General features: G+C 43.9%; 2 protein-coding genes across 9 annotated transcripts in view; both read left to right on the forward strand.

Annotated features, from left to right (window-relative positions):
- Window positions 1-23,386, forward strand: part of CG15465 (uncharacterized protein) — a 169,106-nt gene that overhangs the window by 141,554 nt on the left and 4,166 nt on the right. For both annotated transcript variants that reach the window (NM_001297948.1, NM_131978.3), the window contains 17 exons: window positions 1,015-1,155; window positions 1,564-1,703; window positions 1,879-2,092; window positions 6,130-6,352; window positions 6,460-6,602; window positions 6,712-6,902; window positions 7,007-7,197; window positions 7,387-10,124; window positions 10,210-10,524; window positions 10,587-10,694; window positions 10,805-10,955; window positions 16,065-16,174; window positions 19,211-22,088; window positions 22,158-22,331; window positions 22,437-22,700; window positions 22,766-22,962; window positions 23,111-23,262. The gene's annotated coding sequence lies outside the window, so the exon portion shown is untranslated. The remainder of the gene's footprint in view (window positions 1-1,014; window positions 1,156-1,563; window positions 1,704-1,878; window positions 2,093-6,129; window positions 6,353-6,459; window positions 6,603-6,711; window positions 6,903-7,006; window positions 7,198-7,386; window positions 10,125-10,209; window positions 10,525-10,586; window positions 10,695-10,804; window positions 10,956-16,064; window positions 16,175-19,210; window positions 22,089-22,157; window positions 22,332-22,436; window positions 22,701-22,765; window positions 22,963-23,110; window positions 23,263-23,386) is intronic.
- Window positions 1-23,386, forward strand: part of rg (rugose) — a 169,106-nt gene that overhangs the window by 141,554 nt on the left and 4,166 nt on the right. For 3 of the 7 annotated variants that reach the window (NM_001297949.1, NM_001144685.2, NM_167028.3), the window contains 17 exons: window positions 1,015-1,155; window positions 1,564-1,703; window positions 1,879-2,092; window positions 6,130-6,352; window positions 6,460-6,602; window positions 6,712-6,902; window positions 7,007-7,197; window positions 7,387-10,124; window positions 10,210-10,524; window positions 10,587-10,694; window positions 10,805-10,955; window positions 16,065-16,174; window positions 19,211-22,088; window positions 22,158-22,331; window positions 22,437-22,700; window positions 22,766-22,962; window positions 23,111-23,262. In NM_001297949.1, the coding sequence (NP_001284878.1) occupies window positions 1,015-1,155; window positions 1,564-1,703; window positions 1,879-2,092; window positions 6,130-6,352; window positions 6,460-6,602; window positions 6,712-6,902; window positions 7,007-7,197; window positions 7,387-10,124; window positions 10,210-10,524; window positions 10,587-10,694; window positions 10,805-10,955; window positions 16,065-16,174; window positions 19,211-22,088; window positions 22,158-22,331; window positions 22,437-22,700; window positions 22,766-22,962; window positions 23,111-23,262 (8,330 nt within the window). Of the gene's footprint in view, window positions 1-1,014; window positions 1,156-1,563; window positions 1,704-1,878; window positions 2,093-6,099; window positions 6,353-6,459; window positions 6,603-6,711; window positions 6,903-7,006; window positions 7,198-7,386; window positions 10,125-10,209; window positions 10,525-10,586; window positions 10,695-10,804; window positions 10,956-12,113; window positions 13,071-16,064; window positions 16,175-16,570; window positions 16,739-19,210; window positions 22,089-22,157; window positions 22,332-22,436; window positions 22,701-22,765; window positions 22,963-23,110; window positions 23,263-23,386 lie in introns of all 7 variants that reach the window. The other 4 variants (NM_001297950.1, NM_001144686.2, NM_001042796.3 and 1 more) reach the window with 4 other exon arrangements.

Below are 23,386 nucleotides of genomic sequence, written 5' to 3' on the forward strand. Positions count from 1 at the left end.
AAACTATAAGCACCAGCTAACATGCCACACACGCAAACATACAACACACACACACACACACACACACTGCCAAAATGCACAAAAGGAGATGGAAACTCTAGACTCGAGGAAAATCTGGCCCAAATAGGAAAATTAAATGCAACGATGCGTGTTGTGTGTATATATATTTTGTAAATATTGTTCATGAACAGCATTTGAATACTTTTATATTGAGCACACAACCACATACACATAGTGCCGTTTATACGTTCTGTGAGCGTGTGTGTGTAAGTTTCTATTACCTAACAGAGTTTATTATTGATTCCCACAGAATTTATCAGAGCACAAATAACTTAGTATATGAACGAGCACACTGTCCAACCGACATAATTAAGTTTGTACAAAAGTGCTCAGTTAACAAAATTAACTTATTGAATTTTCATATGACTATTACAACTCACTGATCGATCAGTTAGTTAAATGCCTTAGTTAAATCGTTTAAACTTTGGCTTCTTGCTGCCAAATTGAAAGTAACAAAAACGTTGGAATCTTTCGCATTTCGCTTTCGTAACTCTGCTGGGTATTTAATGCTTCGGAATTCCGAACTTGGCTTTCCATTGGTCATTTGTAAACCTGCTCTTCTCCGCTGCGTGTGTTGCTGTGTGTGTCTTGTTTTTTTTTTTTTTTTTTTCTTCGTTATCTTTGTGTGTCAGCTTAAAGCCAAAGCCAAAAGCAAAGCTAAAGACAAAGCCTAAGTAAATTGCCATAACCTGACTGGGAATAAATCGTCGGTCGGTCGATAGGAAGTCCATGGAGTCCATGAAATCCATGGAGTCCTTAGTGCCCAGCTCGATGCCACTCGATGACTCGCCGAAAGCCCGGCCTAATCCCTGCCATATACACTCCCACCAACCCCAAACCCCCCACCACATTCCCCGATTCCCCAGATACCCAAATACCCACTGATGATTCCCCCTGATTATTCAACCGCCTGGCCCGAGAACTCAACCAATCCACCTGTCTTCTTGCCCACAGGTGCTGTACGATGGCAAACTATCGAATGCCATTGTGTTCATGTACAATCCGGTGGCCACCGATGGTCAGTTGTGTCTGCAGTCATCGCCCAAGGGAAACGTTTCATATTTCGTGCACACGCCGCATGCGCTGATGTTGCAGGTGAGTAAATGACACACCAGAAGAAGATGTGGACAACACGGACGGAGTGGGACGAGTGGGGTTCGGAGCTCATAAGCCTCCCAGGGAGCATAAATTCCATGTAGAAATTTTACGACACCGGCGCATGCCTTGGCATTTCTTATTAGCCCCGAAAAAGTCCGAAATGGACCGGAAAGCACGGCGGCGTTGAGAACGAAGACGACGACGGCACTAGCCAAAATTATTCAATAAATTTTGTAGTAATTTCTTGGGTAAACAACACACAAATCATAAGGAGTAGAAGGAGCTGAGGAGCTGAAGGAGCAGCAGCACGAAGCTTGGCGAACGTGTCCTGTGCAAAATATACGGGGCTGATGACAGCTTAGGCGATTAATAGAGCTCTGATTAAATTGAAATTTGCTTTTGCAGGATGTGAAGGCCGTGGTCACGCACTCGATACACTGCACCCTCAATTCGATTGGCGGCATCCAGGTGCTATTCCCGCTTTTCTCGCAGCTGGATATGGCCCACGAGGGTCTGGGCGACATTAAGCGGGATCCCACGCTGTGGTGAGTGAGAATAACCATACACCATATATTGTGTGTATTTTGGCATAGTTGGATATTTTTAAATAACAGAGAACTAGATATTCGATATTCGAATAGGTTTTGGAATTTAACTGCACAAAAGCGAAGCCATGGCTTATCAATAATCGCATATATAATTTTATTTCCCTATCGTTAGCTCCAAGCTGCTGGGCTTCATCTGTGAACTGGTGGAAACATCGCAGACGGTGCAGCAGCATATGATCCAGAACCGGGGATTCCTGGTCATCTCGTTCATGCTGCAGCGCTCCTCCCGCGAACACCTGACTCTCGAAGTCCTGGGATCATTCCTGAATCTGACCAAGTATCTGGTCACCTGCCTGTCGGCCAACAGTGATCTGCTGCTCAAACAGGTAAGTGTCGGTTGCGAGTTCAAATCAAATGCTTGCCATATTGTTAGCCGATATGAATACTTAAAAAACATACAAATATAAGGAAGGACGATTGGTTGCATTGCGGACAACGCTGCGTATGCGCAATGTTCTTGGCATGAAGTCTGATGTTTTTTTTTTTGTGTGATGAATGTAAAATGTATTTTTTATGTATTATACTATATATATATATATGTATGACAATAACTAAGTTCGATCTAAGTGCCAGTTATTTTTTTTGGGGGGTGGTTAAGCATGCGAAAAGCCCGCCCCTCAACAAAGAATCTCCTTGCGAATTTGATTTACAATTTTGTTACGCGTTCTTGTTGTTCGCTTACACCCAGCAAAAACAAACAGAAAATGAAAACCCAACCCATCGATTGTTTTTAGGGTGGCATGTTAACCCATCTCTCCAAAAAAGTATAAAGAAAAAAAAACAAAAAAAAAAGAAAAGAAAAGAAAGGGAAATCCCAAAAATGATATGCGATTTCATCTCGTTTGTTGCTTTCTCTGTCTCTATCTCTCTCTCTCTCTCTTTCAACACTCACATAAATATATATATATATATACAAATCCAACTCTATCTATCGCACTCACTGTGTTTTGCCTTTTGTTGATGATGATTTGATGATGATAATAATGATGATGATGATGATGGTTATGATGATAATGGCGCACAGTTGAACACAGGCCTGCGTAATCCTTTCAAAAAAGTAAACACAACCGTAAACAACTGCTCACATTTCTTGTTATAAGTAACTGCACTTGAGAATCTCTTAAGCAAATATACTCGTACTCGTATTCGTACTCGTACTACTCACAAGCATCCAACGTCTACCCACCCACACGATATATACACATGTATCTCAGGCATATTTATGTTTATTTTATGCCATCTGCCAGTCTGTGCAACCTGAAACAAATATCTCCCCCTTGAAATCCCACTGGTTGCCCATTGAATTCTATAACCCGCTTAGCTTAAAAGGTAGAACATGGTCTTTGTTCTATTGTGTCAGCTGAGCGGAATATGGAATATGGAACGATTGCCTTGTGATTGTTCGACAAAGAGACCTCACCTATTCAAATTATATGGCTTTTGTTAGCTTATTAATTTTTAAAAATATCCTCTTGTTTCTCTCTCAGTTCAGCCTGACAATATTTTTATGGTATGGTTTCATTTAATTTTATCCATTATCGTATTATTTTGTTAAGAACAGACCATTGCATGCATTTGCCATACACTGTTTTTCTGCATGTGATGTGCTCATTAAATTGTGATTACTTATTGGCAAATGAGCAAACTGTTCCATTCATGCGTTTCGATTGCAATCAGTTGCTGGCATTCGTATTCGAGTCATTTGCGTTCCATTTCGTTTCGTTTCGCTTGCACTTTGCACCTGCCTGGGCACTGCTTCGATTCGCTTAATCAGCTCAAAATCATAAATGAGATTAATCAAAATTACTACTTTCCCTAGCCAGAAATCAAGCAAGACAAACAATTAGCAAAAAAGAAGATAAAAAATATTAACTACAACTTAACTGTCTTCTTCTACTTTTGTCTCCTCTCTCTTTCACTCTCACTCTATATTACTCTCTCCCCTGCGCTCTCTCAATATCTCTCGTTCTCTGCTTCCCGCCACGCCCACCGTTCCCACCACACGCTCCACACTCACGATCGCCTATCCATTTCCATCGTTCCCCGCTTCTTGCTATTGTGATCGCTTATCGATAACTCAATTCAAATGCGCCTCATCGACACTCAACTACACAACACAACTACACATCCACTGAAATCAAACATCAACAACTTTAAAAACAACAACCGAACAATAAACAACAACATAATAATTCAACATGAACAACGAAACAGTTCTACCAGGTGAAGCTCAATTCTCGAATTCTCTGTACTTCTGTACCGTACCACTATATCCAATATATGTAACATATATATGTTTCCGTTCCACTGTTCATAACGTTTTGTTTCATTTTGTGTGTGTGTGTGTGTGTGCTTACCGTAGTTTGTTGAAAATCAACGTGTACATAAATCATCATCCCCTCCTCTCATTCATCGATTTGTGTATTTATGTATTTATATATATATATAAATGTTAATATAAATACGTGCTATATACTCATTTAAAGTCATTTCGCTCTTCATTCCACTTCGTTCCGTTACGCTTTGTTGAACCGCAAAACCGCAGCGATAAACCGCATAATCTTATTAACTCTGGGTGAAACCCTGAGCGCAACCTCAAGGCCCCCGAAAAACCCCAACGTCAATCCCAGATTTTGCTTTCCATTGGCTTTTCCTGGTCCCCCACCACCGCATATCCCATTTCAACCCCACATACTCCGTTGTTCCTCACTCAATTTGTTCAATGTGTCATTTGGATAATTGAAGCGAAAGTTGTGTGTTCACAGCACCGGATCGCACCTTCCTAATTGCTCGTCTGGAGTATTTCCAATACGTTTTTAAATGTATACCACACCGTTCTACATTCCTATTCTCCCTTGTCCTTCGTCAAATGAATAAATTTCTGGTAGCAAAAAGAGAAAAAAAAACAGAAAATAAAAAGAAAAAGGACAAATGAAAAAAGAAAAAATCAAGAGTTGAAAAGCTGCAAATATTTTTCGTGGCACCTTTGGGGCTGCCGGTTGCATTTTTATTTTACATTCGGTGCACAGCTTTTTAATTGGGAAACTTCTCTGCCAGCAGTCGAGTGGGGTTGGGTTTTTTTGAGGGGCCTTTTCAGGGGCTTTGAGGGGTGTGAAAACCTTGTTGCATTGTTACTAGAGGAGCCATGGCAACAACATTGGCGAACACTGGTTTTGACAATCCAACAAGTTGAGGCGATGGCTTAACAAGTTTTGTTTGGACCCGGGCAAAAGCAGATGAATGAAATTAAAGCGGATTGCAATTCCCACTCAGCAGAAGTTGAACTTAACTGGATTACGCTCAGATATTTTGCACACTTTAATGCCAGCCATAAAGTGACTCTTCAGGCGATATTTTACTGGTCCTGGTATTAAGCCAACTGGAAGTTTCAATTAGTGGGCTTGATGGTTTAAGCTGACTGTACTCTTGAGTGAAGAGTTTTTAAAACGAAAAGTGAAATATAGAAAGTACTAGATATGGGTTATACATTCAAATAAATAGTAGTCTATTTACATCTGGTACACAAGGACTTAAGACCGAATCACTTGGCCTCTTTAATTTAAAAGTACGTGAGACCTTTTTCAGATCGAAAAACTGTTTGCAAGACAAGTATATCGGTTTGATTTATCAGAGAAAAGCATCCAGTCATTTTTCCATCATAATATATGTATATCCATTTAACTACTGTGTTATTTACTTACAGAATTTTAGACATAACTTTATCTTAGGCTTAACTTAACATAACCATTACTAGCGTAGCCTAGCCTAGTTTTAGTTTTAGTTTTAGTTTAATTTAGTTAAGTGTTAACCCCTAAACATTTGAAGCTAACCTCATGAATACCGGAATGCAATTGTTTGTTTCGTTTCATTTCGTTCCGTTCCATTCCGTTCCGTTGGAATTTGATTTTATGTTCGTTGATTGCCGTTATGCTGTTGCTGCATGTGTTACCTGTTATATCCCAAAATATGTACTCTACTACTACTACTACTACTGCCCTCAAAAATATATCAACATCAACTACAACAACAACTCTGACAACAATAATAAAAAAAAAACCTGAAACTCATGTTTAACCGTATGTATACCGAAATCAAATTGATTTTTTTATAACCTGCACTCCCTGGCCCTTCTTTAATATATCCACCTGCTCAAACCTCTTTTTGCCTATCCCCAACTACATACTATATCTATCTAAAACTCTATCTATATACACACATACACATACACACACACACACACACCCTTCCTTTTCGAGCTACCCCCACAAATCGACTAAGTCACCCAATCAAATTGTGAGAGGACAGCAAAAGTTACTTGACTAATTCCCCGCAGTTGTTCTGTTTCTCGTTTCTCACGTGGCAGCTGCTGGATCACGTCCTCTTCAATCCAGCCCTGTGGATATACACACCCGCCAATGTCCAGGCGCGACTATACTCCTACTTGGCCACCGAGTTCCTCTCGGACACGCAGATCTACAGCAATGTGAGGAGGGTCAGCACGGTACTGCAGACAGTGCACACCCTAAAGTACTACTACTGGGTGGTCAATCCACGGGCTAAGAGCGGCATCATTCCCAAGGGACTGGGTAAGTAGCACTTGGAACAGTGCAAATAATTGATAACGAATGTTCATCTATTGAGTATTTAGAAATGACTAAATGATTTCGCTTTTGTTTCCCTTCTTCGCCAACAGATGGACCTCGTCCGGCTCAAAAGGACATCCTGGCCATCCGGGCATACATCCTGCTGTTCCTGAAGCAGCTCATAATGATCGGCAATGGCGTGAAGGAGGACGAGCTGCAGAGCATACTCAACTATCTGACCACCATGCACGAGGTGCGTAATCGATACCCTCTAACCCAATATCTACTTCGCCATAAAGAATAACTGCTTTTTAATTAATTGGCATTCTGTTTTTCATCGCTCGTTTTGGTTTGACTTTCAGGACGAGAACCTGCACGACGTGCTGCAGATGCTCATCTCGCTGATGTCGGAGCATCCCAGCTCCATGGTACCTGCCTTTGATGTGAAGCACGGCGTGCGCAGCATCTTCAAGTTGCTGGCGGCCGAAAGTCAGTTGATTCGGCTTCAGGCCCTCAAGCTGCTGGGCTTCTTCCTTTCCCGCAGCACCCACAAGTGAGTACAGTGATGGCTGGACCGATTAAATCCAACCACTAGTAGTTACTACTGTAATCTAACTCAAACTCTTTTTCCATTTTCTTTGATTGTCCCACCATCAGACGCAAGTACGATGTGATGTCACCACACAATCTGTACACCCTTTTAGCGGAGCGACTGCTTCTCTATGAGGAATCACTGTCCCTGCCCACATACAATGTTCTCTATGAGATCATGACGGAGCACATCTCGCAGCAGATTCTATACACACGCCATCCGGAACCAGAGAGTCACTACCGTCTGGAGAATCCAAGTAAGTGACTCGTCAAAAAATGAGATAATTTGTTCAATATAATTAAGGGCATATAAGTATAAGCAATATACTCTTAAATATTCGAATTATGTTTTCGAACAGTTAGCTTTGATGATTGATTTTATGAGTTTCTTTCCCTTTTGTTTTTTTTTTAACACTTTTTCTGTTTTAATATCTTTGCCCATCCAGTGATCCTCAAGGTGGTGGCCACCCTGATCCGGCAATCAAAGCAGACGGAATCGCTGATCGACGTTAAAAAGCTATTCCTGCAGGATATGACCCTGTTGTGCAATAGCAATCGGGAGAACCGGCGCACAGTGCTCCAGATGTCCGTGTGGCAGGAGTGGCTCATTGCGATGGCGTACATTCATCCAAAGAGCAGCGAGGAGCAGAAGATAAGCGACATGGTGTATTCCCTATTCCGCATGCTGCTCCACCATGCCATTAAGCATGAATACGGTGGCTGGAGAGTTTGGGTAGATACCCTGGCAATCGTCCACTCCAAGGTGTCTTACGAGGAGTTTAAGCTCCAGTTTGCCCAGATGTACGAGCACTACGAGCGCCAGCGAACGGACAATATCACAGATCCTGCCCTGCGTCAGGCTAGACCCATCAGCACGATCAGTGGTTGGGAGCGAGAGGAGCTGCATCAGCAGCAGAACGGTGGATCTGCAGCAGCAGTGGCTACCAATCAAACGGCAGCTGTTAAAGGTTCTGTTTCCATTGCCTCACTGGAAGATGTGCCACCGGTGGTTGAGGAAGAGGTGGAGGAACTGGAGCTGGAGGAAGTAGAGATTCAAGAGGGTCCTATAACCGAAGAAACCGAACAAAAATCGGTGATAGCCAACATTTCCGACGTCTACAATGAGCAGCTCAAAACCGATGCCACGTGCAATGGCAATTTGGAGGATGTCAAAGAGGAGGAGCCTGTACAACAGCAAATCGGAGACCTGGAGAAGCAACCAGAGCCATCTACTCCTTTGGGAGCACTCAGGGAAACCCTACAACTTGGTGATGATATGGATGTGGAAGAACTGGAGCTGGCTACCGCCAAGGATGCCCTCAATGCGGAACAGCATGTGTCGCGAGTTCTTCAGGCTTCCGAAGCGGCACTTAACGATTGCAAAATGGCAGTCGATGATGTCCTGCAGGAGTCATCCTCCGTCCTCAAGGACGAGGAGATCGAACTGGCCGTCAACGAGGTTGTTCAGGGTGTGCTCAATAACGAGAAGAAAACTCAATCCCAGGACAACAAGGATAACAAGGAACAGCCGGGCGAACAGGATGTAAACGTCAGTCTCCTAAACAGCAAGAATCTGCTCAACAATAATAATAATAACAATAACAACAGTCCGAGTCCAACGCCCACAACGGCGACTGCGACGGCGGAGACGGAAGCGGAAACAGAAGTCAATGCCAATGAGATCGTGAGCAGCACAGAGGCGCCCAAGGCGGAAACGGAAACGAGCGTAGCACCGGAAGTAGAAACACCGGAAACGGCCAAGCCAAGCCCCATTGTCCCCAGCCCCGTATTAGCAACCAATCAAAAGACTGAAGATGCAGCCAACAAGCTGAACAACAACGAGAAGCTGGCCGAGATCAGCGCCAGTCCCGAGCCACCCATTGTCGTGGAAACGCCAGAAGCTGATCTTCTTCAGCTTTCCGATTCCGAAACAAAACCGAATAAGGAAACCGAAGCTGAAGATTCGGTGGCGCTGGCCGTTAGAGATATTGTCGAGCAACTCATCGACAAGGTCATCGATGCCACGGAAGCGGAATCGGCCAGCGAAACCAAAACGGAAACGAATAATAATGAAATACCCAAGAAGGAGAAGCAGACGTCAGAAGAGCCTGAGGATGTGGAAACTGCAGAGACTTTGGCCGCTGCCGCCAAGGAAATTGTCCAAGAGGTTGTGGAAGCAGCTCTCGTAATGGTCCAAGAGGAGAGCACTCAAGAGAAGCCAGAAAAGGGGGCGAACTCCGAAGAGGAGAAAAACGAAATTGGCAAGGAAGAGATTCTTCTGCAGCTGGAGGAAAAACCAGCGTCTACTGAAGTGCAGGAAACCAAGATCGAAGGAGATCTAAAGAAACCAGAAGATCCAAAAGGTCACAGCTCTGTAGAACCAAAGACCCCGAACCTTGAGGAACCGAAACCCCAGGAAACTGAACAACAAAAGTCGCAGGAGGTCGCCGAAGAACTACCTCAAAAACCAGAGGAGCAGGTGGTGGCCATTGTCAACCAAGTCCTGGACACTCTGGTAGACGATACGGTCAAGGCAGTGGCAGCCGAGCAAACCACTCAAACATCGCCAGCCCCCGAAGAGCAATCGCCACAAATACTGGCAATGGAATCACCAGCAACGTCGGTGCGGGTCAAACCCACTGAGGTGGATTCCACCACCCAGACTACGCCGAAGAACGAGGCTGGATCCAGTCTATTGGTTGAGCAGGTGCAGCAAGTCCTCCAGGAGGATGACGCCCAGCAATCAGCCGGCATGACCATCGAAGATGAGGATTACTCTAATCAGCAGGCAGCTGCGGCAGTTGAAAATGCCAACAGCAGCCAATTGGATGCCAATCATTATGGTCCCGGTAATCCAGAATCCAAACAACAGCAACAGCGCTCCAAATCGGGATCGACCCGACCTATGTTCAGTCCGGGACCTACACGTCCGCCCTTCCGAATACCGGAATTCAAGTGGTCCTACATCCATCAGCGATTGCTCAGCGATGTCCTCTTTTCGCTGGAAACGGACATTCAGGTGTGGCGCAGTCATTCGACCAAAAGCGTCCTGGACTTTGTCAACTCCAGCGAGAATGCAATTTTTGTGGTGAACACGGTGCATTTAATATCGCAGCTAGCGGATAATCTGATTATTGCCTGCGGAGGATTGCTGCCTCTTTTGGCCAGCGCCACGTCACCCAATGTAAGTATGATGGTCTAAATTCTGAATCGAATTTGTGAAACCAATATAAAATTGGTTACAAAATGTTTCCTTTTCTCTGCCGCAGTCCGAATTGGATGTGCTGGAGCCAACGCAAGGCATGCCTTTGGAGGTGGCCGTATCTTTCCTGCAGCGTCTGGTCAACATGGCGGATGTCCTGATCTTTGCCACATCCCTAAACTTCGGCGAGTTGGAGGCGGAGAAGAACATGTCCAGTGGCGGCATACTGCGTCAGTGCCTGCGATTGGTTTGCACCTGTGCGGTAAGGAATTGCTTGGAGTGCAAGGAGCGAACGCGTTACAATGTGGGCGCCTTGGCGAGAGATGTCCCGGGTGCAGCCCATTTGCAGGCCCTCATCCGCGGAGCTCAAGCATCGCCCAAGGTGAGTTAAAGTCCCTGCCATATTATCCTCATTTCCTTTTCTAAATCCGACATTTTGAACAGAACATTGTCGAGTCAATAACCGGCCAATTATCGCCTGTCAAGGATCCCGAGAAGCTGCTCCAGGACATGGACGTCAATCGCCTGCGCGCAGTCATCTATCGCGATGTGGTGAGTAGTAGGCCATTGCAAAGATATATATGGCAAATTTGAAACATTTTCTGCAGCAGTTTAACTGGAGTATTCGTTTCTTAAATCCTTCGTATTTTTCACCATTTCAGGAGGAGACTAAGCAGGCGCAGTTCCTCTCGCTGGCGATAGTGTACTTCATATCGGTGCTGATGGTGTCCAAGTATCGTGATATCCTGGAGCCGCCGGCAGAGCCGCAAATCCAGCGTCAATCGCCAGTGCTGCAACGCACGGCAGGCGGCGGTAAGTGGCAAACAATTGAGTCTAAGATCCACCGTTGTAATCCCCGGTTTTGCCGGAAATGCCATATATACATATATAGTATATTATACTGTACCCATTTACTAGAGATGATACTTTGTGGGTCGGGCTAAACGAACTTCTGCCGGCGGCAGTCTTTCAGTTTCATTGTGATTTCGTGTTACGTTCCAGATTGTTTTCTTTCACTTGTGTTCCTCGGTTGCGTTTCCATATCGGTTCGGCTTCCGTTTTTATTTAGTTATGTTTCTTTTTCGTTTTCGTTTCCGATTTTGATTTTGATTTATCTTCTCTTGCTGCACCAAAAACTTCACGCTCGTTTATCGTTTATACCTTTTGGCTCTGTTTTTAATTCGGCCGCTAGTTAACTGGATTTGTTTTCCTTTACCTATATATATATATTTCCTATATATAGATATATATTTATATATATATAAATATTTATTGGTTTTATTGTTCTATATTATCAATTCGTTCCATTTCTCATCTCGGTTTCGGCTTGTTTCCGCATTTAGTTTTGTGTTCTGTGTTTTTTGAACAGCTGAACAAAGGTTTTTTTTTTAATGGTAGATGCCACGCGATGAGAATTTTTTGTCGATCCACCTTAAAGCCCACGACCAAGCCACCCCACCAACCACCGCACTTTAACCGCTGGACCCACCTTAATTTCCCTCTAGAACTGCTCCCATGTGCGTGTGTGTGTTCCCTTTCAAAATATATATCACCACCTCTTCCACATAATTATTCCGTATACTGTCTCCCCTTCACCCAGCAATCCACTCCCAACTTCCCTTTTACCACAATCTAAATATATATATATATATACATTTATATGCATACATATATATAATCACTAGCTATTAAGAACACAAAATATCTCATGTCTGTTCCATTGTTGGAGATACTATTCGGTTTTATGTTTCCTTTTCTTTGTTCCGTTTACCGATGATTTCATTTCACGCTGCTTTTTCGGATTTATTGTACAAAAACTACCATAAACAACCAAAAAAAAAAAAACAAAAAAAAATGAATTTAAACGGAAAACTAATTATGAATCAACCAACGTATACCTCGCCATTGCCTCACCACCCGCCCTTTAATATGTGTGTAAATACCATAAAAAAAAAAAAACTGCAACTTTAGAAGCCGCCAGTGCGCGTCCTTTGTTCCCCCAATGGTCGCATCATGTTTACCCGCAATTCCTGCCCGAATCGCACCAGAATCACAACAGCAACATGCAACACCAGCAGCAGCAGCAGCAGCAACAGCAACATCAGCAGCAGCAACACTACTACCAGCAACAGCAGCAACAGCAGGTTGTCCACAATCATAGCCATCATCACATGACTGCCGCTTACTACCAACAGCAGCAACACCAGCAAGTTGCAGCAGGACAGCAGCAACATTCGCCCACTCCTCTGGCCACACATTCGACCAGCTCCTCGGCCAGTTCGACGGCCACATCTCAGCCAGCGTCGAGCTCCTCGCTCTCCAGCCTGGCATCCCAAAGTCAGCAGCAATCGCATCGCCAGTTGCACAAGCAGCAACAGCAGCAGCAGCAGCAGCAGCAGCAACAACAGCCACATTACCATCCACATCAGCCGCACTATGGACTGATCAATGGGCACCAGCAACATCCGCAGCTAAATGGTAAACATTATGCGGAAAATGGATCGACAGCGGGATACCATCCGCATTCGCATCCACATCCACACGGTGGTTATATGCGAAATGGTGATACGTCGACATTGCAACAGAATGGTATGCCGGACTATCAGGCAGTGGGTCTGATGAATGGTCATGGCTCTGGTGGAACGGGTAATAACAATAACTCCAGCCTGATGAACAACATGCGAAATCTGCGAAATGGCGGAGGAGCTAACTCATCATCTTCGCCACCGGGAAGCCATCAAGTTATCCAAGGTGTTGCAACAGCGGGAGCTGTTAATGCAAATGCTGCTGTTGGTGTTGGCATGGGCGGAGCCGTTGGTGTGGGTATGGGGGGTGTGGCAGGTGGTTTGGATGGAGGCGTGGTCTACAAGACGAGCGCCATAAATAATAATTACCGCTACAATGGACGCAACGCATCCGCTGGAACAGGTATCGCTCGTTCGACTGTCGTAGAGTTTATCTAATTCAAACTTCGCACATCCGCCCAACTATCTGTGTGGATTTATATACTTTAATGTGTATCTATATCTATATGTTTGTACAATCTTAGCTAGAATGCCATGTTCCACTGGATGGTCATCGTAAATTTATTGAATTGAATTGAACTGACAAAGTATTTAAAATATTCGAGTTTAAATAGTTATATATTTTATTATGACTATCCACGTGGAACAAGGCTGTTGATCTTTCTATAAATTTAGCTGCTAGATTGTTGCTCACTTTCTTGCCTTTCCTTGCGATTCGTTACGATTTGATTAGTTTTCTATTTTCATTTTTGTCGTTTCACTTGCCTTTCATTTCCTTGACTTTCTGTATTCGTAGATGTGTGTGTATTTATATATAAACGATATAAAGATATGTATAATAAAACACGTCCGTCCACATACAAAAACACACTGAAATGTACTGAGACATGGATTTATGTAAATATTCTTTTTACCTATTCGTTGGATGTGTGATTGTGTGTGTGTGTGTGTGTGTGTGTTTATGTGTGCGCACAAACACACACATACATTCTTTAGGGTTTAATAGAATGTTCCTTTTCCGCCTTCTCTTTGTTTCGCTTTTAATTGGTTTTACGAATAAATTCATTCTCGCTTCAATTCAGAAGTTGAAGTAACTTAGAATTTATAAAGTTTACCCAGCTTTTTATTTTAAGTGTGAGCTTAACTAATAGCGCTCCCTTCAAATGTATTAAGTAAATTATTTTGCATTTTCGCCTGCTCAATCACAGCAGTTTTCCTTGATAATTTTTCCCAGTTTCCTTCGTTTAACTAGATTTTTGCTATAATTTTCTGCTGCACACTGCACCATCTACTTTTGTTTGAAATTCGACAAATTTTTTCGATCAATCAATCATATTTTCTAGCTTGGAAAATGTACATTTCGATGCTGGTTTTCGAAAATGTTGTTTCCAACAGTTAATTGCCTTATTGCGGAGGGATTTTTAATTGGGGTTCTGTCTTCATCTAACGTTTGTGTGTGGAAAAAAGCAAAAATGATGTAATGGCGAGCCCACAAAATTCTCGGCCACACGATATCCAACGGTATCCAAATATGCTTTCAAAAACTGCAATCTATCTTTGTAAAACTCGCACATGCACACAGTGACAGCTAGAAATTTTTTGACATGTTCAGGGCTCGAGGATGTTCTTTCTCTTCCTCTATATCTTTTACTCTGGCTGCTGCTGCTGCCTCTTTTTTCCTCGTCATTTTTGTGCTGTCAGCTGAAATTCATTTCATTTATCTTCATTTGCAATACACTCGCACACTTACACGCCATACACACTCACACACATAGGCAGAGCCGAAAGCTGGAAAACACCACCCACTTTGCCACCGGCAATGAAACATAATTCGTTAATTTTACATTTTATGAAAATGAATTACACGAAAATTATACAATTTGCCATTCATACACATGGCTCTGTGCCTGTGTTTCTTTGCCTGTGTGAGTGGGCAAGTGGGCAAGTGTGAGTGCGCATAAAACATTTCGCAGACAGGCCATAAAACGGCATTCGGCACGCCTGCATTTTAAAAATTGTAAAAATTGCCATTGGACATGGTCAGGGAAAAGACCGTGGAAAAGAAAGCAGGGAAAGCACGAAAAATTGGATACCAGCTGCTGGCTTCCCTTTTTGTTTTTACTTGAACATCCAAAATACTCTGTAAAGCGAAAAAGTCCATTTGAAGAACTGGCCACTTGAATCACAAGTAAATCAGCCTTCAAAACAATAGTTTCAATACCTCCTGAAAATAACAATCATATTTTGTTCAGCATTATTTTGCCTTCATGAGGTCAGCTTTACGTAAATAATCAAAGGACATTCTCATAGATCCTTTTAACACGGCATTGCGGTGCAACAACAACATTTCCATTACGAAATTAATGGCAGCGACAAAAATGTAAATTAGTCTTACCGAAAAATACGAAAAACGAACACACAACAGACTGGGAGGGAAAAACTTTGGGATAATTTATGAATGGACAAGAGGGAAAAATGTAAAAAAAAAAATGAAAAAAAAGTGGGAAAACAGTTTGTACAACTGTTGGAGCCGATAACACGCTCCGACTTCTGTACAAAAGTAATTTGTGACCAGCTCTCTTTGAACCTGTCTGTGTGTGCGTGTGTGTGTGTAAAAGTGGTAGTAAGGGCGTGGCAGTGCATGAAAATAATTGCAAAATTAAACCGAAAAAAAAATTATAAAAAAACCGAAAATGAAATAACAGAGTGGGGGAGGAAAACCGGAGGCACGAAAGTGTAGCATACTTAACAGGCTACACGAAAGAGATGGGGCAAATGAATGGGGCTATAGACAGAGACAGAAAGCACGTGTCTTCCCGGGACAATCATAAATTTCAATTAAGCCAGATCTGGACATGGCCAACAGTTGAACAAGGTTAATTTGCGGATAAAAGCCAGAGAGCCAAGTCCAGGAAAATCGTACAAATTATTAGCTTTTGTCTGCACAGGCAAATAAATGGGCGGCACTTTGGAAACTTGGTGTTTCTCTATTCTCTAGATTTCCGAAAGATTGCATTACGCAGAGCGCTTTCATCGCTCCACACTGATTATTTGTAAAATGTAGTTTGAAATATTTACTAAAATCCAAGGAAATATTCATATTTTTCTACGCACCGATATGCTTAATCCTCTACAACACATTTCTGTGTGTGTGTGTGAGTTTAAGTTTGTTTAACATTTTTCGTTCTTCGTATATTATTTGATTTTAATTCTTCAGTTTGTTTACAGCTTCGTAAAGTAATTTCTACAGATTTCTACTCTAGTATTGTATTGTAACTGCAACAACAAAAATAACAAATAACAAATTTTGAGTAACATACAAATCACAAAATTCAAATGCTAATCTCTTTATTATCGTTTCATTTTTTTGCGTCAATTTTTCTGTGCTTTTTCCCAGGTGGTCGTCAAATCCAGGATAGTGACTACGAAATAATTGTCGTCGATGAGAACAATCCATCGGTTTTGGCGGATAATGATTCACATTCCAGTGGACCACCATCCATAAAGGTGAGTTGGTATATTCATTAAAAATTAGGGGTAATGAAAACAGACAGTATAGTATTTTAAGTACAGAGAAAGAATGTTTTAAATGTAAGCAACGCAAATATTTTGCAAATTCTCTTTTATAGAAGCTTTGAAAGTGATTACCCTTTATTAATATTAAATTTTGAAATTTAAATATTTTTTTTCTTGTTGGTTGAGACGTGTGTGTATGTAAGAGTGTTGCATGTGTGAGCGTGGTAAGATTATGTGTGTGAGTGTGTGTGCATCCTTGATTAGACTTAATTCATAAGGTAAATGCCAACGAAAACAAAAAAAAAAAAACAAAACTAAATTTCATTTGCATGTGCAACGAAACTAAATTTTTTGTATGCAAATCAATCACAACGAATAATGTCACAGGCCAACCAGACAACAACAATAGCAACAACAACTACTACAACAGCAACAACCCATATTAACAACAACAACACTAAGACTACAACATCAAACGCTCCAACAGCAACAATTAAAATTCAGCAACAACCATTGTCACCACCAAAGCCGTTGGTGCCACAAAAATTGCCAAAGGTAAAAAGATCCCAAAAACGCTAGAAAACAAAAATACAGATCAAAATCAGCAACAATTATTGCAACTGCAACAACAACAGCTTTTGACAGTCAGAAATTGACAAAGAAAAAAAAAGAATTGTACCCACCCACTGCACCAATTTGATAACAAAAAGAAAACACACGTACAGCTACAAATACATTTGACGCACTCGAAAAACACCCGAAATTTTTGTACATTAAAAATGAAAACTCACATTTCGGTTTCATTTTTCATTTTGTAGCCCCATTCATTGCATTTTGATTTCGTGTCTGTTTGCCGTAGAACTTTAATTGCTGTCCCAAATTTTGTTGCCTGTAGCCATTGTTTATCCATTGTATCTTTTGTCTGTAGTCTGTAATTTGGTTTGCCGGCATTTGCGTCTTTTATTGACATTTTTCGAAGCGTTTTTTCAATCGCAATTAAATACCATAAATTTCGGTTTGTAATTTCAATAAATAATGCTTTACACAATATTAGTTGCCTTTGCAATCTATATGAGAATGCGATTTTCATATGCACATAAATATTTTTTATGCTTTTTAACGAACAGTTTATTTCATTTCATTTGAAAGCAACCGTTATGGGAATAATAGTTTTAATGTACTTAACCCTAATCGATGCTTTAAATGACATGAGCTAAATGTCAATCATTTTCGTAATGACTTATTCATTAATATTATCCAATCACTATTTTGCTCTGATTTGACATTTAAATGTCTTACATTGATTTCTTGGCCATGAGCTTGCAATTAAGTTGGATCCATGTTTCATTTTGTAATCTCCACCGACAAATCAAGGCACTTAATGAGTCGCAAATGCACGCCCAGCCACCCAAAGTGCTGATAAAACCACCTTGTGGCGCCTGAAAGTATGCATCATTGTGTGTGTGAGTGCTTGTGATTTATCCCATTTGCGTTTGTATATGTTAATGTCTGCGTATGTCTTGTGCAATTAGTGATACATAGCTGTAAAACACACACTCTTACACTTAAACTCACTCTCACATAGAGCACTTCTTGGCTTTTATCGCTTTTTTGGGATAAGCCCCGGAGAGCCCGCCGTATATCCCACACCCCACACCACACCGGCACACCCTAATGAACTACCACTACACTCGCATTATTTATGCCCCACGCTCACTCACACACACACACACACGCAGTGATTAGCTGTCATTTGAGTGTGTGTGTGTGCGTGTGAGTGCTAAGTGCAATGCTACCTCTCTCTCGCTCTAAGGACATACCCCCTCGCACGTATAATACGTATACCTCCCCTTAATGAATGCGTGCATATATCACAGTTGACAAGATTGGAGACCCCGGAATGAGGCATTGGTTTTGGGTGTGCGATAAGGGGCGACAAGGGAAGGGGGTTGGGCATTTTTGGGTGCTCAACTAGGGATACGGACACCGCAACACTCATGAAATCGAGGGCAAACAAAGGCGATTGATTTCGTGTTGATGACAAGCTGATGCCACACGCAACACAGCTGGTGTGGGGCTTGGGGTTTTCTGCAGCTCTAAAATCACCCTGAAAATCTCCCAAAATCGCACCATAAAAGTACGTATGGTTCTCTCTTGAACGGACGAAATACGGACAAACGGACACTCGTTGGTGCCTGACAGCTGACATTTGTCAAACGCTTAACAAAATTTGTCATATGCTATGCGTGTTTCATTTCGCACCATTCCGCATCGTTTCATTTCGGTGCGTTCCATTTCGCTTGCCTAATGTCCTGTATTCTACCAAAATCAGTGGGTTCGAGTGAATCTGGACTACTTTTATGCAAATCACTTGACAAACTGTCGCCGCCATGGACGCCGATGAGTGACAGTTGTTGAATAAACAGAGGAAACCGAAGGGACGTTTTGGGGGCAAAACAGGATAGCGAACGGATAGGCGTTGGAGGTTAGGTGGCGATCCCGGGTCGAGTTGATGACAAATGCATGTGTTGACAAAACGGACGGTCGGGGGCCGTTGCTGCTTGGGAATTTTGATTTATAGTCCAATGTGCATAATTAATGTGCAAATGATAGGCATACATCAAGACCCTCCTTGCAAACATGGCTCACATCAGAACGCCCACACGCACATCCACAAAAGCGAAAGAGTGAGGTGGCCTGCACTGAAAGTATTATGGCAATGAAGTTTGGAAAAACGATGACACTTAAAGACTTCATTCCACTTACATTGGTTGAAATGTATTAATTTAGCTAAAAGTGTCTTTTATATGAAGAATGCTTAGATAGTTGCACTTTTTCCAAACTTTATTGCCGTATCTTTACTCTTTTTTGGCGAGTGTAGTAAAGGAAAACCCACGTCCGAAATTGGGGACCCATTTGATTGCTCTTCTACCGAAATCCATGCATATTTTGATTACCTACTTATTTTCATATCTCCTCTTCCCCTCTAAAAACCAAAAACAAAAACCAAACAAAATCAAATCCCAGAGCGTTGACTCGGATGTGGGCTCCCTGAACATGAACTCCACGGAAAACGAAGTGCCCGAGGTGGAGTCATCCAGCGAGATTCTAATCGATGACCACAAACCGAGTCACTCGAACGACGAAAGCTGGACGGATGTGAATCTCAATGAGGATGCTGCCGTTCAGGCGGCAAGTGCCGGAATAGTTGTAGGTTTGGTGGATAACAGAGGTAATGTTATATCCGACAAACACGATCCGTCCCATCACAACCAACAACAGCAGCAGCAGGCGGGAATTATTGGTCAGCAGCAGCAACATGGATCACTTGGTCATTCGGAGCGGGGTGACAAACCCGATTCGGAGATTTCGGTGGTGCGAGTGCCTGATGGTTATGGTGGTGCTGGTTCCGGTGGTGGCGTGAATTCCGGACAAGGTCAGGGCGTTCCATCCAATCAGCGTCCTCGTCCCGAGGAGTTGCCCATGAAGGCGCCCGCCTTGGTGGCCCAACTGCCGCTGACCACACCTTCGCGAGAGGCCAGTCTCACCCAGAAGCTGGAAATCGCATTGGGGCCAGTGTGTCCGCTGCTCCGTGAAATCATGGTGGACTTTGCGCCGTTCCTTTCGAAAACCCTAGTCGGCTCCCATGGCCAGGAATTGCTGATGGAGGGCAAGGGTCTGACGACCTTTAAGAACTCGCATTCCGTCGTAGAGCTGGTCATGTTGCTCTGCTCCCAGGAGTGGCAAAATAGCCTACAAAAGCACGCAGGATTAGCCTTTATTGAGCTAATCAATGAGGGTCGACTGCTTTCGCACGCCATGAAGGATCACATTGTTCGGGTGGCCAATGAGGCGGAGTTCATCCTCAATAGAATGCGAGCGGATGATGTCCTCAAGCATGCCGACTTTGAATCGCAATGTGCACAGACACTTTTGGAGCGCAGGGAGGAGGAGCGAATGTGCGATCACTTGATAACCGCCGCACGTCGCAGAGACAATGTGATTGCCAGCCGACTGCTGGAGAAGGTACGAAACATCATGTGTAATCGCCACGGAGCCTGGGGTGATTCCAGCTCCACATCCAGTGGTGGCGCCATCGTTGGAGCGGTGCAAAAGAGTCCCTACTGGAAGCTGGATGCCTGGGAGGATGATGCCAGACGTCGGAAACGGATGGTGCAAAATCCGCGCGGATCCTCGCATCCACAGGCCACACTGAAGGCGGCTTTGGAAAATGGCGGACCTGAAGATGCCATCCTGCAGACTCGCGACGAGTTCCACACCCAAATAGCCGTCTCGCGGACTCATCCATCCGGTCAGCACAATGGTGAGCTACTGGACGACGCCGAGCTCTTGATTGAGGATCGGGAGTTGGATCTGGATCTCACGGGTCCCGTCAACATTAGCACCAAGGCGAGATTGATAGCCCCCGGTCTGGTGGCACCCGGCACCGTCTCAATAACCAGCACTGAAATGTTCTTTGAGGTGGATGAAGAGCATCCCGAGTTCCAGAAGATCGATGGCGAAGTTCTTAAGTACTGTGACCATTTGCACGGCAAATGGTACTTCTCCGAAGTGAGGGCCATCTTCTCGAGGCGTTATCTCCTGCAAAATGTGGCCCTCGAGATCTTTTTGGCCAGCCGTACGTCCATATTGTTTGCCTTTCCCGATCAGCATACGGTCAAGAAGGTAATCAAGGCCCTGCCCCGTGTGGGAGTGGGCATCAAGTATGGAATACCGCAGACGAGGAGGGCCTCAATGATGTCGCCCCGTCAACTGATGCGCAATTCGAACATGACCCAAAAGTGGCAGCGTCGCGAGATTAGCAACTTTGAGTATCTTATGTTCCTGAACACGATCGCCGGCAGGACGTACAACGATCTAAATCAGTATCCCATCTTTCCGTGGGTGCTGACCAACTATGAGTCCAAGGATTTGGATCTCAGCCTGCCGTCAAACTACAGGGATCTGTCGAAACCGATTGGCGCCCTGAATCCATCGCGCAGAGCCTATTTCGAGGAGCGTTACGAGAGCTGGGACAGTGACACCATACCGCCCTTCCACTATGGTACGCATTATTCCACGGCAGCATTTACGCTGAACTGGTTGGTGCGCGTGGAACCGTTTACCACCATGTTCCTGGCCCTGCAGGGCGGCAAATTTGATTATCCGGACAGGCTGTTCAGCTCGGTGTCGCTGTCCTGGAAGAATTGCCAACGTGATACATCGGATGTGAAGGAACTGATACCAGAATGGTATTTCCTGCCCGAAATGTTTTACAATTCATCAGGCTATCGACTGGGTCATCGCGAGGATGGTGCCCTAGTGGATGACATTGAACTACCACCGTGGGCCAAGAGCCCCGAAGAATTCGTCCGCATCAATCGCATGGCACTGGAGTCGGAGTTCGTGTCCTGCCAGCTGCACCAGTGGATCGATTTGATCTTTGGCTACAAGCAACGCGGTCCCGAGGCCATTAGGGCAACCAACGTGTTCTACTATTTGACATATGAGGGCAGCGTTGACTTGGATGGCGTTTTGGATCCGGTGATGCGCGAAGCCGTCGAGAATCAAATCCGCAACTTTGGCCAAACACCTAGTCAACTGCTAATGGAACCGCATCCGCCGCGCAGCTCTGCGATGCATCTATCGCCTATGATGTTCAGTGCGATGCCGGAGGATCTCTGCCAGATGCTCAAGTTCTATCAGAACTCACCAGTCATTCACATCTCGGCCAACACCTATCCGCAACTGTCGTTGCCATCTGTGGTCACGGTAACGGCGGGTCATCAGTTTGCGGTGAATCGATGGAACTGCAACTACACCGCCTCCGTCCAGAGTCCCAGCTACGCCGAATCGCCCCAATCGCCGGGTTCCAATCAACCACTGACCATCGATCCGGTTCTGGGTGAGTTAAACTAGGTCATACGAGTAGGACCATTTGGACAAAGTATAACCGATTAATTGTCTTCCTCAGCTGTTCATGGCACCAACAACAATAGCAATGCGGCCAGCCGACGTCATTTGGGCGATAACTTTAGCCAGATGCTAAAGATACGCTCCAACTGCTTTGTTACCACAGTGGACAGTCGGTTCCTAATCGCATGCGGATTCTGGGACAACAGTTTCCGCGTCTTTGCCACCGAAACGGGTAAGTTGCGATTAGCTAATATCGCTTTATTGGTTAATTTGAGCATCTCACTTTAAAAGCTACTTCATAACATCCAAATTGTTTCATTTGTTTTTATTGTTACAGCGAAAATCGTGCAGATTGTATTCGGTCACTTTGGTGTGGTAACGTGCATGGCACGTTCCGAGTGCAACATCACATCAGACTGCTACATCGCCTCCGGATCGGCGGACTGCACGGTGCTTCTGTGGCACTGGAATGCCCGAACCCAGAGCATTGTGGGCGAGGGCGATGTGCCCACACCACGGGCCACCTTGACGGGTCACGAACAGGCCGTGACATCGGTGGTGATTAGTGCCGAGTTGGGTCTGGTTGTGTCTGGATCATCAAGTAAGTATAAACTATTGTGGATGCGGAAGAAAAGAAAGGGCACCAAAAGGGTTATCTCGTTCCAGATGGACCCGTACTTATCCATACGACTTTTGGCGACCTGCTGCGCTCACTGGATCCACCAGCGGAGTTCCATTCCCCGGAACTGATAACCATGTCCCGCGAGGGTTTCATTGTCATCAACTACGATAAGGGCAATGTGGCCGCCTACACCATCAATGGCAAGAAACTGCGCCACGAGACGCACAACGACAATCTACAGGTTAGTTCTTATCGATTTCTATTTATATTATAGTGAGAAACGTATATATTTCCAGAATAAAACCTTTTTTTAAAGCTAGCAAACCATTGATAACCTACTGGTTTCATGAATAAACTTGGATTTTTCTTTTTTTTTTTGCTATTTTCAGTGCATGCTACTGTCGCGCGATGGTGAATACCTGATGACCGCCGGTGATCGCGGCATCGTGGAGGTGTGGCGCACCTTCAACCTAGCACCACTTTATGCCTTCCCCGCATGCAACGCGGGCATCCGATCTTTGGCTCTCACCCACGATCAGAAGTAAGTGAAATGGAACAGGCTCTTCAAAACTCATTCAATTCAAATTCACACATAATTCTCTTCGGATGTTTATTCAAAAGCGGTTTAAATTGGTTTTAACACTCTGTATTCGCTTCACTCTTTT

The sequence above is a fragment of the Drosophila melanogaster genome, chromosome X (assembly GCF_000001215.4).
Source record: "Drosophila melanogaster chromosome X".
NCBI lineage: Eukaryota > Metazoa > Arthropoda > Insecta > Diptera > Drosophilidae > Drosophila > Drosophila melanogaster.